The 17,687-nt window shown below is 41.7% G+C and overlaps 1 protein-coding gene across 1 annotated transcript in view; it reads left to right on the top strand.

Annotated features, from left to right (window-relative positions):
• Positions 1-1,011, top strand: part of MYOF (myoferlin) — a 160,916-nt gene extending 159,905 nt beyond the window's left edge. The window contains 2 exon segments of the mRNA XM_007471569.1: positions 1-49; positions 973-1,011. The exon segment at positions 1-49 is cut by the window's left edge and continues 5 nt beyond it. Coding sequence (XP_007471631.1) covers positions 1-49; positions 973-1,011 — 88 coding nt within the window.
• Positions 1,012-17,687: the final 16,676 nt, after the last annotated feature.

The following is a 17,687-nucleotide window of genomic DNA, read 5'->3' as shown; positions in this document are numbered from 1 at the left end:
CCTGCTGATCCTGCTGCTTTTCGTGGCCGTGCTCCTCTACTCCTTACCGGTATGAGTCCCTGGCCTCTTGTCTTGGCTCTTTGGGTGTGAATTATGGTTGGTCATCTCACTTGGTACTTGCCTTCTTTGCCATCGGGTAAAATGACCTATGTAGCAGTTGTGGGGTTACAACCCATCAACCTTTGGAAAATTTCGAGTACTGTGTCCTGTGATTAGGATTACATTCTCAGTTTCATGAATTACAGGCAGAACTTCATGGTCTGAAAAAAAAAAAAACTTTGGTCTCAGGAATTCTAGGAGCAATCCCTTAGGCCTTTATGAATGTGTGTCTAAACCACAGCCAGCATTTCTGACGGATCTTCCTGCCTTCAGACTTCCTTGTTCCAAACCATCCTGCATCCTAACTCCTGACATTTCACAGATCCTGGGCTCATTATGGGCCTACACAAACCTTGAACTCCACCCAAACTAGAGAGCTGGGCTCCCCGGACAAGTATTGCCCTTACCTGCCAAGATGCCTTTGCCAAAGCTGTTCCTTTGCCCGTGTTTTGTCTATTAAAACCTCCCTCATTCTTTAAGGCCCACATTACATAACCTCCCCCTCAAATCTCCCTTAATCTCCACGGTCACAAATGGGAGGTTTGTCAGTGTGCCTAGAAGTGCCTTCATTGCTGAAATCGAATTTGAAAATTTCTGCATCTCGACTTCATATACTTCTTATCTCAACAAATTCCTCGAATGGAGGAATGAAGGCGCTTCTAGGCACACTGACAAACCTCCCATTTGGACTTCCATTTGTGACTGGCGGTGCTACTGGAATCTAGTGGGTAGACGCCAAGGATGCTGCTAAACATCCTGCAATGCACAGGACAGTCTCCAACAAGAATCATCTGGTCCTAAATGTCAACAGTACCAAGACTGAGAATCCCTAATTTATATATATACATGGGCCTCTTTCTGTTTCCTTTTCAGAACTACCTGTCAATGAAGATTGTGAGGCCAAATGCATAATGGAAGCAAGGGCTTCTTTTCCAGAGTCATCCAGCAATGAGGGAATCGTGTCTCTGTTTACAGATCAAAACCGAGAGTGATTTTGTTTGTGTCTGAGACTATATTCCAGGGGCACGTTACCCTACTACACCAGGCCCATCACTTCCCAGAGGCTCTAAGTCCAAGTAAGTCGGGCCAACAAGCAACATTTTTATCTTTTGAAGTATTAAAAGTTTTAACCATGTTTTTTCAGAGTATTTTTCACGGTGGCTGGTTCCATTTAAAAATCATCTTTTTTTCCTGTGTCCTAGTTCTATAATTCAATTTTTGGAAATTGCTGAAATCAGATTTGAAAATTTCCCCATCTCAACTTCATACGCTTGTTTATCTGTAGTCAACAAAAAAGGACTGTGCATTATCAAGTAGTTAGAATAGGTGGAGGAATTTTTATTTATGCCTGCAGCCATTGTTATATTTTGTATGGATAAATGTCATGAGACTATTCATCCTCTATGATGAACCCAAATAAAAACATTGTGCCTCTGACACATACCTGTTTGTTGTAGCTGTGGGCCAAGCTGGGAAGGAGGCAATTTCTAGTCTGGGTCTCAGTGGATGGAATGCCAGGGCATACCACTTGGCTGTAAACCCATTATCAGTGTGCTTCCAAAGCTTGGCCAGTGGGCCAAACTGAGGCTAATATAAGAAACTGACACTTATTTAAAGTACTTACTCCATGCACACCATTGTCTTAAATGCTTTATACATATTAACTAATGTAGTCCTCAAGGTAATCCTATAAATTTTGCCCTTGAAGAAATTGAGGCATACTGCATGTAAATCAGTGAAGTTAGAACACACCCTCTCACCACACACAAAAACAAAATGGCTTAAAGACTTAAACATAAGACACGACACTGTAAAACTTCTAGGGGAGAACACGGGCAAAACATTCGCTGACTTAAATCGTACCAATGTTTTCTCGGGTCAGTCTCCCAAGGCAATAGAAGTAAAACCAAAAATAAGCAAATGGGACCTAATCAAACTTAAGAGCTTTTGCACAGCAAAGGAAACCATAAACAAAACGAAAAGACAGGCCACACAATGGGAGAAAATATTTGCAAATGATGCGATCGACAAGGGCTTAATTTCCAAAATATACAAACAGCTCATACAACGCAACAACAACAACAAAAAATCCAACCCAATCCAAAAATGGGCAGAAGACCTAAATAGACATTTCTCCAAAGAAGAAATACAAATGGCCGACAGGCACATGAAAAGATGCTCAACTTCGCTAATTATTTGAGAAATGCAAATCAACACTACAATGAGGTACCAACTCACACCAGTCAGAATGGCCATCATTAAAAAGTCTACAAATAACAAACGCTGGAGAGGGTGTGGGGAAAAGGGAACCCTCCTGCACTGTTGGTGGGAATGTAAGTTGGTGCAGCCACTGTGGAAAACAGTATGGAGGTTCCTCAGAAAACTAAAAATAGAATTACCATACGATCCAGCAATCCCACTCCTGGGCATATATTCAGACAAAACTCTAATTGAAAAAGACACATGCACCCCTATGTTCACAGCAGCACTATTCACAATAGCCAAGACATGGAAACAACCTAAGTGTCCATCGACAGATGAACAGATAAAGGAGATGTGGTAGTGGTACATATTTACAACGGAATACTACTCAGCCATAAAAAAGAATGAAATAATGCAACATGGATGCAACTAGAGATTATCATACTAAGTGAAGTAAGTCAGAAAGAGAAGGACAAATACCATATGATATCACTTATATGTGGAATCTAAAATATGACACAAACGAACCTATCTATGAAACAGAAACAGAATCGTGGACATAGAGAACAGACTGGTGGTTGCCAAGGGGAAGGAGGTTGGGGGAGGGATGAAGTGGGAGATTGGGGTTAGCAGATGTAAGCTTTTATATGTAGAATGGGTAAACAAGGTCCTACTGTACAGCACAGAGAACTATATTCAGTATCCTCTGATAAACCATAATGGAAAAGAATATTTTTAAAAAGAATGTATATATGTACCAAAATGTTTATTGCAGCTCTATTTACAATAGCCCGGAGATGGAAACAACCTAAGTGCCCATCGTCGGATGAATGGATAAAGAAGGTGTGGCACATATATACAATGGAATATTACTCAGCCATAAAAAGAAACGAAATTGAGCTATTTGTAATGAGGTGGATAGACCTAGAGTCTGTCATACAGAGTGAAGTAAGTCAGAAAGAGGACAAATACCGTATGCTAACACATATAAATGGGATTTAAGAAAAAAAAATGTTATGAAGAACCTAGGGGTAAGACAGGAATAAAGACACAGACCTACTGGAGAACGGATCTGATATGGGGAGGGGGAAGGGTGAGCTGTGATAGGGCGAGAGAGAGACATGGACATATATATACTAACAAACGTAAGGTAGATAGCCGGTGGGAAGCAGCCGCATGGCACAGGGAAACCGGCTCGGTTCTTTGTGGCTGTCTGGAGGGGTGGGATAGGGAGGGTGGGAGGGAGGGAGACAAAGAGGGAAGAGATATGGGAACATATGTATATGTATAACTGATTCACTTTGTTATAAAGCAGAAACTAACACACCATTGTAAAGCAATTATACCCCAATAAAGATGTTAAAAAAAAAAAGAATGTATATAAATATTATATATACACAATATATACATAACTGAGTCACTCTGGTGTACAGCAGTAATTAACACAATGTTGTAAATCAACTATACTTCAATTTAAAAAAATAAGAATTAAAAAAAAATTTTTTTTAAGAAATTGAGGTATAAAGAGGTTAAGTAACTTGTCCAAGGTCACACAGCTAATAAATGGTATAGCTGGAATTTGAACCCAGGCAGTATGGGTTCTTTTCCTCTTAACTTTTTTTTGGGGGTCTGGAAATTTCACCTCAATATTTGTATTTATTTGCTTTTTTTTAAATTGAGAAATAACTGACATTATATTAGTTTCAGGTATAGAACACGATGATTCAAATTTTTATATATTGCAAAATGATTACCGTAGTGAGTCTAGTTAACATCTGACACCATCCATAGTTACACAGTTTTTTTTCTTGTGATGAGACCTTTAAAGATCTATTCTCTTAGCAACTTTCAAATACGCAATACTGTATTTTATTAACTATATTCACCATGCTGTACGTTACATCCCCATGACATTTATTTTATAACTGGAAGTTCATACTGTTTGATTCCCTTCACCCATTTTACCCACTCCCACCCCTCCACCCCCTTCTGGCAGCTACTAACCTATCCTCTGTACTTATGAGCTTGGGTTTTGTTTTGTTTTTCCTTCAGATTCCACATATAAGTGAGATCTTACAGTATTTGTCCTTCCCTGACTTCACTTGGCATAATACCCTCAAGGTCCATCCATGTTACGAACGGCAAGATTCCACTCTTTTATGGCTGAATAATATTCTATTGTGTATATATACCACATTTTCTTTATTCACTCATCAATGGACATTTAGATTGTTTCGATATCTTGGCTATTGTGAAAAATGCTGCTATGAACATGTTGTGTATATATCTTCTTCGATTAATGTTTTTGTTTTATTCAGATAAATACCCAGAAGTGGCATTGTTGGTTCATATGTTAGCTCTATTTTTAATTTTTTAAAGAAGCTCCATACTTTTTTCCATAGTGTCTACAGCAATTTACAGTCTCACCAACAGTGCACAACTCAGCAATAATGGCAAGACAGTCCCACTGCAGTATAACATTGTCTAAATGCCTAAAAGCATTGCCATTATCGAACCATTTCTTGCTCCCCTTGATTCCGTGTTGCTCTTAGAACTGTTGGCTGATCTCACCACGGTCTCATATATTAACAGGACAGTGTTCTCACATGTTCTAGAAGATACACACTGTCCTTGGTATCAGCACAGAGCCACACTGGGTTGCTACTGTCACTCATTACCTGACCATCTCAGCTCCATGCTCCTCTTGACAGCCCTCCCACTGGTGGTATAGCACTGTGGTTAAAAGAAGCTAAGAAGTGCACAGCGAAGCAAACCATCAACCAAGTGAAAAAGGGTTCCAGACAAGATTGTTATTTGGAATATTTAACCATCATTATGGCACTGGCACCGACCAATCCAAACAGATGCTCCACCCCATCAAAATGGAGAACAGCCGTAAAAAACTAGAACAGCCGTACCAAAATGTGCAGGCTGAATATCAGCCTTCCTTCCAGGTACCCCGCCGCAACACATTCTCCCACAGCGCCTCACTCAAGTAGTTGCTGAGCAGATACATGAATGGCTTTGAGAAAAGTCTCTTCCTCCTTTGCCTTCAGCACACCTAACTGGTATTCGCTAGTGTAGCTCCTTTGAGTAAGTGGTGGCGAAGCCCTATTAGGAATGAGTAATTCCCAGAGAGAATATTGAACTGGGCTTTCTGGGTAGCACCCCTCCCCCTCCTCCCATCCCCCCCCCCCCCCCCCTGCCACTGGCCCATACCAACTTCCTGACTCAGCCATACTCAACTCTTGCCAAATCTCCTCACAAATCTTATTCTCTCATGCCTTCCCACCTCTGCATGTTCAGTTCCCTTTCCCAGAAAACACTTCATCTTGTCAAAAGATAATGGTCCCTCATTTGAGGTTGTTAGCCGCCTGGTGACCTATAAATGATAGCTAAAAGCTGGAACTAATCACAGCCCAGTCAGATTGTCGCTTCATTGTGAATTAAATAACACTTAGTCCTAACTGATTCTAGCAAGTGCCACCATTAACGCTGGAGCCTTCATTAGGAAAATAAATCTCCATCAATGTCTTGAGAGTGACAGGGCACTGAAAATCTTGACAGGCTAACGTTTGATTTTGTTTTGTTCTTCCTTTCTCATTTTCAGGCTAGGGGGAAAAAAAAGTCACAATTAGCCCTGCATGTTACTTTAAAGAGCTATTTATGGGCAGAGTTCTGAAACCCATTTTGGAAAGGAAGCTGAGGGGAGTGGAGTGGTCTGGTTTTCCAGGTGCTGGCCGAGTGGCAGCTCCTTGCCCCTCGGAGTTCACCCGGGCTCAGAGGATTGTTTGTCCAAAGACTGGAACTGACTTGTCTCACCACCGTTGAGCAGATGTTATTACAAACACAGCTAGAAAGTGAGGGTGCTTTCCAGAAATGGCTGTTCAGTTCAGAGAAAGTATAACTTGACTACCAGATGGGGAACCAACGTTGACAATGATTTCAAGGTTTAAAAACCCTCTACAGTTTAAATATTTCATGCTAAACACATTTCTTTGTGAGGTCAATACCTTCAGTACTCTGGACCATATGCATGTAGCCTCCCAAGGCAGATGGGAATTCCATTCCAAAGAATGCCTTTCAAAGTCAGCTTGATGTGAAATTAGTTCATGATGGAGTCGATGTTGTAAATAGATTAAGCACCCGCCATCTTGGCAGCTGAGTTTTGTGTGTGTTCAGCGTTGAATGGCAACTCCCTAATCTTTCTCAGGTTAAACATGATGGGGTCCCAAGGAAGATCAAAGGAAGGCTGCTTTTCCCTTAGATATACATCCCCGAAATGAAATGCCAGAGTTCATGAAGTTCAAGGAAAACACCAGAGAGACGTGTAACTCGGACGAACTGCAAAGCCTAACGAGTAAGGAAACATAATGAAAAACACAGGCCCGCCATACGCATGGTCAAGCTCGGAACCTCAGGGGTGCAACTTTGCAGGAGATGCAGACTCTAGATTTTTACTATTTAAATAAACTTAACAAGAAAGAAAAATTGTAATTTTTTTGAGTGACTCCCTCACAGTAAATTGAATGCTTCTCAGGGCAAACTGATTTTGCCAAAATTTATCTCAGCTTCTTAAAAAGGCCCATTCAGTCCCTGACTAATATTAATATGCTACTTCCGTGTGTTTTCACAAAATCCTAGAGCCAAACCCGTAATCCTCCCCCCGACATATTTCAGTGAAGTCCTGCCCCAGCAATTATCAAGAGGAGGACCAGGAATATCCAGCTGGATTCCAGTGCAGCACGGCAGCCGCTCAGATGAGGTTTCACCTGGGTCAACGGGATAAACAAAATGAATAGATGGAATCCTGTCTTAGAGGCGGCAAGAGCATGGGGCCAGGGGCTTCCAGACGTCTGGAAGCCTGTGAGCTCACCTAGCTCGGTCACGATGTAACACTGTGACTCTGGGTATCTCCTCTCCAGTCTCCTTTCCCTCATTTGTGAAAGTCAGCGCTGAATTAAATGACCTTGTCTATCCCTGCATTGTATTATGGTTCTGCTTATCCGTGGCTCAGTCTCCTCATCTATAAAGTTGAGACAATGATCTCCGTAGAATGATTGCAAAGATAAAATGATTTAAAAGATGCAGAAGTGTTTAGAACAGAACTTGGCACAAAATAAGCACTCAATATATTCTAGTTATCATCAGCATCATCATCGTAGGACAGGAACAGCCAAACACATATGGGCCAGAAGGTGACAGACGTGTTCTGCTTTTGAAATGTCACCTTTGAAAGGATGTGAATCACCACTATCCAAAATGATACTGATTTTCCCCTTCAAGTTCTAACTGCATATTCCTAATGAGAGAAAGCAGATAAAAATGCTAAGGTAGTTCCTCAAAAAAATAAACATAGAATTACCATATAATCTAGCAATTCCACTTCTGGGTATATACCCCGAAGAATTAAAAGCAGGGACCCAAACAGATATTAGTACACCCCAGTTTGCAGCAGCATTATTTATAGTAGCCAAAAGGTGTAAGCAACTCAAGTGTCCATCAACAGATGAATGGATAAACAAAATGTGGTCTATACATACAATGGAATATTAGCCTTAAAAAGGAAGGAAATTCCGACACATACTACAACATGGATGAACCTTGAAGACATCCTGCCAAGTGAAATAAGCCAGACACAAAAGAACCAATACTATACGGTTCCACTTACATGAGGTTCCCAGAGTAGCCAGAATCATAGAGGCAGAGGTACAGAATGGTGGGGGGATGGGGGGGCAGGTTGTTTTTAACGGGTACAGAGTTTCAGTTTTACAAGATGAAAGAGTTCTGTGGGAAGGGTTACGGTAACACAATAGTGTGAAAGTACTTAATGCCACTGAGCTGTACACCTAAAAACAGTCAGTTCTATGTTATGTATTTTTTACCACAAACTCATAGAAAAGGTCTGAGAGAATGAAAGGTCCCTTCAGACAGTCCCCTCCAGGAAGTCAGTTTTTGCCTGTTCCCTGTGGATCCCGGTCCCAGGCAACAGGTAATACTTGCTGGCTGACCAAGATATGAATCCTGTCTTGTGACCAAAACGCAGGTCACAAAGGGGCCTTTTGACAACTAAATCCAGCGCCGACAGACTGTTTGGCCCAAACTGGCTTTTTATAATGAGCTGCCAGTGTTTAAAAATTGGAAAAATTCACATGAAAAAGTCGTATTTTGAGCTTTTCTCAACCGACTGTAAGGTCTCTCAATACTTCACAGTGCAAAAATTGGCTGGAGTCACATGCCTGCGGGTTCACCACAGACCCCCTTACCAAGCCCCCCTCGCTTCCCGGACATTTCCTGCCCAGCTCGGAAATGCCGTGTGTGGGAATCAGATACATTTTGTTGTCAAAGTAGCTAGAGGAGGGGGTCCTTAACCAAGGCATGGAATAAACTGCAAGCCCCCAGGCTGGGTAGGTAGCTCTTTCAGCCTGTCTCCACCACTGCAGCCAAGCCCCTGCCCTGCTCCACCCTGGACTTCAGGACTCCCTCCCTCCTGGGCCCTCCTTACTCTCCCCAGCTGCCCCAAGTCAGCCAGGACCCCAAGGTTCAGGGAAATACGATCAGCTGTCCTCAAACAGGCTTCTCTCAGAAAGAAAATCTGAATGACCAATATGCAAAGAAACTCACCCCATTAATAGGGAGGAATATAAAAATTAAAGCCACAATGAGATATCCTCTCCCACCTCCAGATTGGCAAAAAGATTTAAAAGTCTGACATCAAGGACCCTTGAGGGATGTGAACAGTGTATATTTTTTACACAGCTGGTGGGAGTACAACTGGTAAAACCACTGTGGAAAACAATGTGGCATCTGCTAAGGGTGACTGTCCTGCTCTGTGACCCGGCACTCCGCTCCTCAGTTTGAATCCTAGAGAAACATCCACACACGTGTGCCTAGAGATGGATTTAAGAATGTTTGAAATACCAAAACACTGGAGGAATCCCTGTGGCCACAAACACTAATTGGACAGTACAATGAGATGCGGTCCTAGAATAAACTGCCATAAAGCATTCTGAATCGCAGCTACACGGGACAACACGAATAAGCCCTAGGAACAGTGCTGAGTGGAAGAGCAAGTCGAGAGAGATTAGCTGCAGCATTGTTTCTCTTACATACAACTTAAAAACATGTTAAACTAAATATATTGTTTAGGGAGTAGAGACATGGTAAATCCACAAAGAACAGCAAAGGGATGACAGACTCAGGAGGGTGGAGATCTTAGGGATGAGTAGGGGGTGATGGAATCAGGAAAACGTCCCCAGAAGGGTCCAAAGATAATGGCGATTTTTTTCTTAAACTGGGTGCTGGATACAGGAGTGTCTGTTCATTGTATCATTATTTTTTATATTGCATATATCCTATAGAGATATTCTTCTATATCCAATATACAATTTGTTTAAAACATTTGTTTCCTCTCCCCAAATGATTGGGTCATTGGACAGTAGGCTGGGGTTAAACACAGAGATCTTCTTTTTGATGTAATCAAACTCATTGCAAAGGTGATGAGTGAACAAAGTTGTATAAAAGTTGTTTATCACGGCCATCGAAAACCTCAGGTCCAGCAAAGGTTGGAAGTGTCAGGGTCTAATCGGGAAACTGAGTCCACATCAGGGATTTCAGTAGAGGGAACTATAATTACAAAGGGTCCCTCCCTGAAGCAGAGAGGAGGCGGGTTGTGCCCTGTGGGAACAGGGACCTCCCACGAAATCGCAGGACTGCCAGCAACACTGCCCAAAGCAGAGCAAGAGACGGAGAGTGCCCTGTCTTTTCCTTCCTCCTGCCTCTAGTCTCCTGGCCCAAGGAACAGAGCTTGCATAGGTGACCCCTTGCAGTACAGAAGAGCACAGGGAAGGGTGGAGAAGGGACCTGAGCCCAACGCAGACAAGCTGCAGCACCCGCTCCTGGGTCCAGGCTCTCTTATTTAATCTCTGCACCAACTCAGTTGGGTAGGTTATGTGTTTTTCCTCTTCTACGTATGAGGAAGGCTCAGAGAGGTTAAGTAACTGGCAATTTAGTGGTACAGCCAGGATTTAGACCTGGACAATCTGACTCCAGAGCCATTCTCTCTGCTGTTCCCACTCCTTGAGATCCTACTAATGATTTAGGTCAGATGAAATAGTAGCAAAATCAAACTAGGGCACCAAAACCTTAAGTATTAAATTAAATTATTTACTGACTGTCTCTTTCTACCCAAAGGGCTATATTTTTACTGTAATTTTCATTCCATTACCTATATCAATCTTACACCACATTTGTCCCAGTGAATGAGAGGGGGGCTTCCAGAGTAAAAGCAATTGGCCTTCCCAGTCACACCAGTTCCACATATGTCCTTGAAGAGTTTCCACTCCAGGCTCCCACCGGCTCATGCAGTGAGTGTAGTGAAGATTTCTGATAAGGGCTCTTGTCAGCCCTGGAGGGAGATCCTGGCATGAATGTTGCAGATGGAAGAATCTTGAAGATAATTCTCTCCTTATACCTACAGCATAGAAGGCCTGAACACATCTCCTAGTAATTTTCTTTTTCTCTTTATTGCTTTTAAGATTTCTAAATTAATTTATATTCATTGTAGAAACTTTGGAAAATGCAGAAGCATAAAAATATCTGAAATCTCACAATCATGAGATAACTACTATTAACATTTTGCAATACTTCCTTCTAGTCTTTTTTAAAATAAATATTAAACAAATAAATAAATAAACAAACAAACAAATAAATAAATAAATTTATTTTTTTGCTGTGTTGGGTCTTCGTTTCTGTGCGAGGGCTTTCTCTAGTTGCGGCGAGCAGGGGCCACTCTTCATCGCGGTGCGCGGGCCTCTCACTGTCGTGGCCTCTCTTGTTGTGGAGCACAGGCTCCAGACGCGCAGACTCAGTAGTTGTGGCTCACGGGCCTAGTTGTTCCGCAGCACGTGGGATGTTTCCAGACCAGGGCTCGAACCCGTGTCCCCTGCATTGGCAGGCAGATTCTCAACCACTGTGCCACCAGGGAAGCCCAGTCTTTTTTTTTTTTAAAGATATAAAATTGGGATCCCATCCCCAGAACTACCCTGGCCTTGCCTTCACAGCAACCCCAGTTTTATAGCTTGTTTTCTTCTCCCTCTTAAAATTGTATTTCATAAAACTCTTTCCACATCATGGAAAAAACTGATTTATAATAGCCATTTAAAATTCCATCATATCTCCTATACTTGAACGAATCCCCTATCACTGGACATACACTGTTTCTAATTCTTTGCTATTTTAAGTAATGGTGCTTTAAATAACCCTGGACAAAGATGTTTGCATGCATTTCACAGCCTCTAGATCTACTAAGCTGTTAACATTATAAAGGCAGGACAGTGTTTTTTGTTCAGCCAACCTAGTATATGACACAGAGCAGCCATTGCTGAATGAATGAATGAATGAATGCATTTTCATTAGTTTTTTTAAGTTAAATCTCTAGAAAGGAAATCCTTGAGTAAAAAGGCAGGAGCGGGCTTCCCTGGTGGCGCAGTGGTTGAGAGTCTGCCTGCCGATGCAGGGGACACGGGTTCATGCCCTGGTCTGGGAGGATCCCACGTGCCGCGGAGCGGCTGGGCCTGTGAGCCATGGCCGCTGAGCCTGCACATCCGGAGCCTGTGCTCCACAACGGGAGAGGCCACAACAGTGAGAGGCCTGCGTACCGCAAAAAAAAAAAAAAAAAAAAAAAGGCAGGAGCATATTTAAGACCCTTGAGACAAATGCCAACTGCTTTCCTGAAATGTAGTACCAATTTACCCCCCCCACCCCACCCCCAGCAGAGTCTGAGAGGGTTCAAGCAAGACCTGACAGACATTCCTTAGCTACTCTCCATCTCTATGGGGTGCCTTTCCCAAGCCCTGATTGCTGGACACCCCCCAGAGCAGTGCAAGAAGAAGGGATTGCTGTCGGGACTTAATAATAAGGCTTCCATAAGTCTTCTCTGAGTACCTCCTGTGAGGACAGACTCTCCCCTCTGTGTCTGGAGAGGCAGAAAAATCCTCCAACATCCTTCAGAAAAAGCACGTACTTGGAAATTTTTCACTTAGAACATGTAAATTCTGCTAAAGAACTCTCAATGTGCTTAAAATAACCTGAGCAAGAGTCCCCAACCAGTAAACTGAGATCTAAGTCCATCTTTAAACCTCACCAAGTGTTAAATTAAACTTCTTCATGTTCTTTTTAGAAAGAGGAAGAAGGGGCTTTAAGTTAACTCACAAAAAACAGAAAAGCAGAAGAATCAAACAAAAATTTCAGGAGGTTAAAACAAGGGTAAGAGAAGAAAAACAAATACGTCAATTCTAAGAGTCAGCATAGTTGCTCTTATTTAGGTTTAAAAAGTGGCTTGGGGGCTTCCCTGGTGGCGCAGTGCTTGAGAGTCCGCCTGCCGATGCAGGGGACACGGGTTCGTGCCCCGGTCCGGGAGGATCCCACGTGCCGCGGAGCGGCTGGGCCCGTGAGCCATGGCCGCTGAGCCTGCGCGTCCGGAGCCTGTGCTCCGCAAATGGGAGAGGCCACGACAGTGAGAGGCCCGCATAACGCAAGAAAAAAAAAAAAAAAAAAAAGTGGCTTGGAGGAGATTGGTTCAAGATGGCGGGGGAGAAGGACGTGCTCTCACTCCCTCTTGCGAGAGCACCCGAATCACAGCTGCTGAACAATCAATGACAGGAAGACACTGGAACTCACCAAAAGAGATACCCCACATCCAAAGACAAAGGAGAAGCCACAATGAGATGGTAGGAGGGGTGCAATCACAGTAAAATCATATCCCATAACTCTGGGTGGGTGACTCACAGACTGGAGAACACTTACACCACAGAAGTCCACCCAATGGAGTGAAGGTTCTGAGCCCCACGTCAGGCTTCCCAACCTGGGGGTCTGGCAATGGGAGGAAGAATTCCTAGAGAATCAGACTTTGAAGGCTAGTGGGTTTTGATTACAGGACTTCGACAGGACTGGGGGAAACAGACACTCCACTCTTGGAGGGCACAAAGTAGTGTCTGCATCAGGACCCAGGGGAAGGAGGAGTGACCCCACAGGAGACTGAACCAGACCTACCTGCTAGTATTGGAGGGTCTCCTGCAGAGGCGGGGAGTGGCTATGGCTCACTGCGAGGACAAGGACACTGGCAGCAGAAGTTCTGGGAAGTACTCCTTGGCGTGAGCCCTCCCAGAGTCTGCCAATAGCCCCACCAAAGAGCCCAGGTAGGCTCCAGTATTGTGTCACCTCAGGCCAAATAACCAACAGGGAGGGAACACAGCCCCACCCATCAGCAGACAAGCGGATTAAAGTTTTACTGAGCTCCGCCCACCAGAGCAACAGCCAGTGCTACCCACCACCAGTCCCTCCCATCAGGAAACTTGCACAAGCCTCTAAGGTAGCCTCATCCACCACAGGGCAGACAGCAGAAGCAAGAAGTACAATCCTGCAGCCAGTGGAACGAAAAGCACATTCATAGAAAGACAGACAAAATGAAAAGGCAGAGGGCTATGTACCAGATGAAGGAACAAGATAAAGCCCCAGAAAAACAACTAAATGAAGTGGAGATAGGCAACCTTCCAGAAAAAGAATTCAGAATAATGATAGTGAAGATGATCCAGGACCTCGGAAAAAGAATGGAGGCAAAGATCGAGAAGGTGCAAGAAATGTTTAACAAAGACCTAGAAGAATTAAAGAACAAACAAACAGAGATGAACAATACAATAACTGAAATGAAAACTACACTAGAAGGAATCAATAGCAGTATAACTGAGGCAGAAGAACGGATAAGTGATCTGGAAGACAGAATAGTGGAATTCACTGCTGTGGAACAGAATAAAGAAAAAAGAATGAAAAGAAATTAAGACAGCCTAAGAGACCTCTGGGCCAACATTAAACGCAACAACATTCACATTATAGGGGTCCCAGAAGGAGAAGAGAGAGAGAAATGACCCGAGAAAATATTTGAAGAGATTATAGTCGAAAACTTCCCTAACGTGCAAAAGGAAATAGCCACCCAAGTCCAGGAAGCACAGACAGTCCCATGCAGGATAAACCCAAGGAGAAACATGCTGAGACACACAATAATCAAATTGGCAAAAATTAAAGACAAAGAAAAATTATTGAAAGCAGCAAGGGAAAAACGACAACATACAAGGGAACTCCCATAAGGTTAACAGCTGATTTCTCAGCAGAAACTCTACAAGCCAGAAGGGACTGGCATGATATAGTTAAAGCGATGAAAGCAAAGAGGCTACAACCAAGATTACTCTACCCGGCAAGGATCTCATTCAGATTCGAGGGAGAAATCAAAAGCTTTACAGACAAGCAAAAGCTAAGAGAATTCAGCACCACCAAACCAGCTCTACAATAAATGCTAAAGGAACTTCTCTAAGTGGGAAACATAAGAAAATGACCTACGAAAACAAACCCAAAACAATTAAGAAAATGGCAATAGGAACATACATATCGATAATTACCTTAAATGTGAATGGATTAAATGCTCCAACCAAAAGACACAGACTGGCTGAATGGATACAAAAACAAGACCCATATATAGGCTGTCTACAAGAGACCCATTTCAGACCTAGGGACACATACAGACTGAAAGTGAGGGGATGGAAAAAGATATTCCATGCAAATGGAAATCAAAAGAAAGCTGGAATAGCAATACTCAGATAAAATAGACTTTAAAATAAAGAATGTTACAAGAGACAAGGAAGAACAGTACATAATGATCAAGGGATCAATCCAAGAAGAAGATATAACAATTATAAATATATATGCACCCAACACAGGAGCACCTCAATACATGAGGCAACTGCTAACAGCTATAAAAAAGGAAATCGACAGTAACACAATAATAATGGGAGACTTTAACACCTCACTTACACCAATGGACAGATCATCCAAAATGAAAATAAGTAAGGAAACAGAAGCTTTAAATGACACAATAGACCAGATAGATTTAATTGATATTTATAGGACATTCCATCCAAAAACAGCAGATTACACTTTCTTCTCAAGTACGCACGGAACATTCTCCAGGACAGATGACATCTTGGGTCACAAATCAAGCCTCAGTAAATTTAAGAAAACTGAAATCACATCAAGCATCTTTTCTGACCACAACACTACGAGATTAGAAATGAATTACAGGGAAAAAAACGTAAAAAACACAAACACATGGAGGCTAAACAATACGTTACTAAATAGCCAAGAGATCACTGAAGAAATCAAAGAGGAAATCAAAAAACACCTAGAGACAAATGACAATGAAAACACGACAATCCAAAACCTATGGGATGCAGCAAAAGCAGTTCTAAGAGGGAAGTTTACAGCAATACAAGCCTACCTCAAGAAACAAGAAACATCTCAAATAAACAGTCTAACCTTACACCTAAAGGAACTAGAGAAAGAAGAACAAGGAAAGCCCAAAGTTAGCAGAAGGAAAGAAATCATAAAGATCAGAGCAGAAATAAATGCAATAGAAACAAAGAAAACAATTGCAAAGATCAATAAAACCAAAAGCTGGCTCTTTGAGAAGATAAAGAAAATTGATAAACCATTAGCCAAACTCATCAAGAAAAAGAGGGAGAGGATTCAAATCAATAAAATTAGAAATGAAAAAGGAGAAGTTACAACAGACACCACAGAAATACAAAGCAACCTAATAGACTACTACAAGCAACTCTATGCCAATAAAATGGACAACCTGGAAGAAATGGACAAATTCTTAGAAAGGTATAACCTTCCAAGACTGAACCAGGAAGAAATAGAAAATATGAACAGACCAATCACAAGTAATGAAATTGAAACTGTGATGAAAAATCTTCCAGCAAACAAAAGTCCAGGACCAGATAGCTTCACAGGTGAATTGTATCAAACATTTAGAGAAGAGCTAACACCCACCCTTCTCAAACTCTTCCAAAAAATTGCAGAGGAAGGAACACTCCCAAACTCATTCTATGAGGCCCCCATCACCGTGATTACACCACACAAAGATACTACAAAAAAAGAAAATTACAGATGAATAACACTGATGAATATACATGCCAAAATCTTCAACAAAATACTAGCAAACAGAATCCAACAACACATTAAAAGGATCATATACCATGATCAAGTGGGATTTATCCCAGGGATGCAAGGATTCTTCAATATACGCAAATCAATCAACGTGATACATCATATTAACAAATTGAAGAATAAAAGCCATATGATCATCTCAACAGATGCAGAAAAATCTTTTGACAAAATTTAACACCCATTTATGATAAAAACTCTCCAGAAAGTGGGCTTAGAGGGAATGTACCTCAACATAATAAAGGTCATATATGACAAACCCACAGCAAACATCATTCTCAATGGTGAAAAACTGAAAATATTTCCTCTAAGATCAGAAACAAGACAAGGATGTCCACTCTCACCACTGTTATTCAACATAGTTTTGGAAGTCCTAGCCACAGCAATCAGAAAAGAAAAAGAAATAAAAGGAATACAAGTTGGAAAAGAAGAAGTAAAACTGTCACTGTTTGCAGATGACATGATACTGTACATAGAGAATCCTGAAGATGCCACCAGAAAACTACTAGAGCTAATCAATGAATTTGGTAAAGTTGCAGGATACAAAATTAGTGCACAGAAATCCCTGCATTCCTATACACCAATGATGAAAAATCTGAAAGAGAAATTAAGGAAACGCTCCCATTTACCACTGCAACAAAAAGAATAAAATACCTAGGAATAAACTTACCTAGGGAGACAAAAGACCTGTATGCAGAAAACTATAAGACACTGATGAAAGAAATTAAAGATGCCTCAAACAAGATGGAGAGATATACCATGTTCTTGGACTGGAGGAATCAATACTGTGAAAATGACTATACTACCCAAAGCAATTTACAGATGAAATGCAATCCCTATCAAATAACCAATGGCATTTGTTTTACAGAACTAGAACAAAAAATCTTAAAATTTGTATGGAGACACAAAAGACCCTGAGTAGCCAAAGCAGTCTTCAGGGAAAAAGAAGGAGCTTGAGGAATCAGGCTCCCTGACTTCAGACTATACTACAAAGCTACAATAATCAAGACAATATGGTACTGGCACAAAAACAGAAATATAGATCAATGGAACAGGATAGAAAACCCAGAGATAAACGCACGCACATATGGTCACCTTATCTTTGATAAAGGAGGCAAGAATATACCATGGAGAAAAGGCAGCCTCTTCAATAAGTGGTGCTGGGAAAACTGGAAAACTACATGTAAAAGCATGAAATTAGAACACTCCCTAACACCATACACAAAAATAAACTCAAAATGGATTAGAGACCTAAATGTAAGATCGGACACTATAAAACTCTTAGAGGAAAACATAGGCAGAACACTCTATGACATAAATCACAGCAA

This window comes from Lipotes vexillifer, unplaced genomic scaffold, assembly GCF_000442215.2.
Source record: "Lipotes vexillifer unplaced genomic scaffold, Lipotes_vexillifer_v1.1 scaffold325, whole genome shotgun sequence".
NCBI classification, from domain to species: domain Eukaryota; kingdom Metazoa; phylum Chordata; class Mammalia; order Artiodactyla; family Lipotidae; genus Lipotes; species Lipotes vexillifer.
The sequence above is the reverse complement of the archived record's forward strand: the minus strand, read 5'-3'. Positions and strand labels throughout refer to the sequence as shown.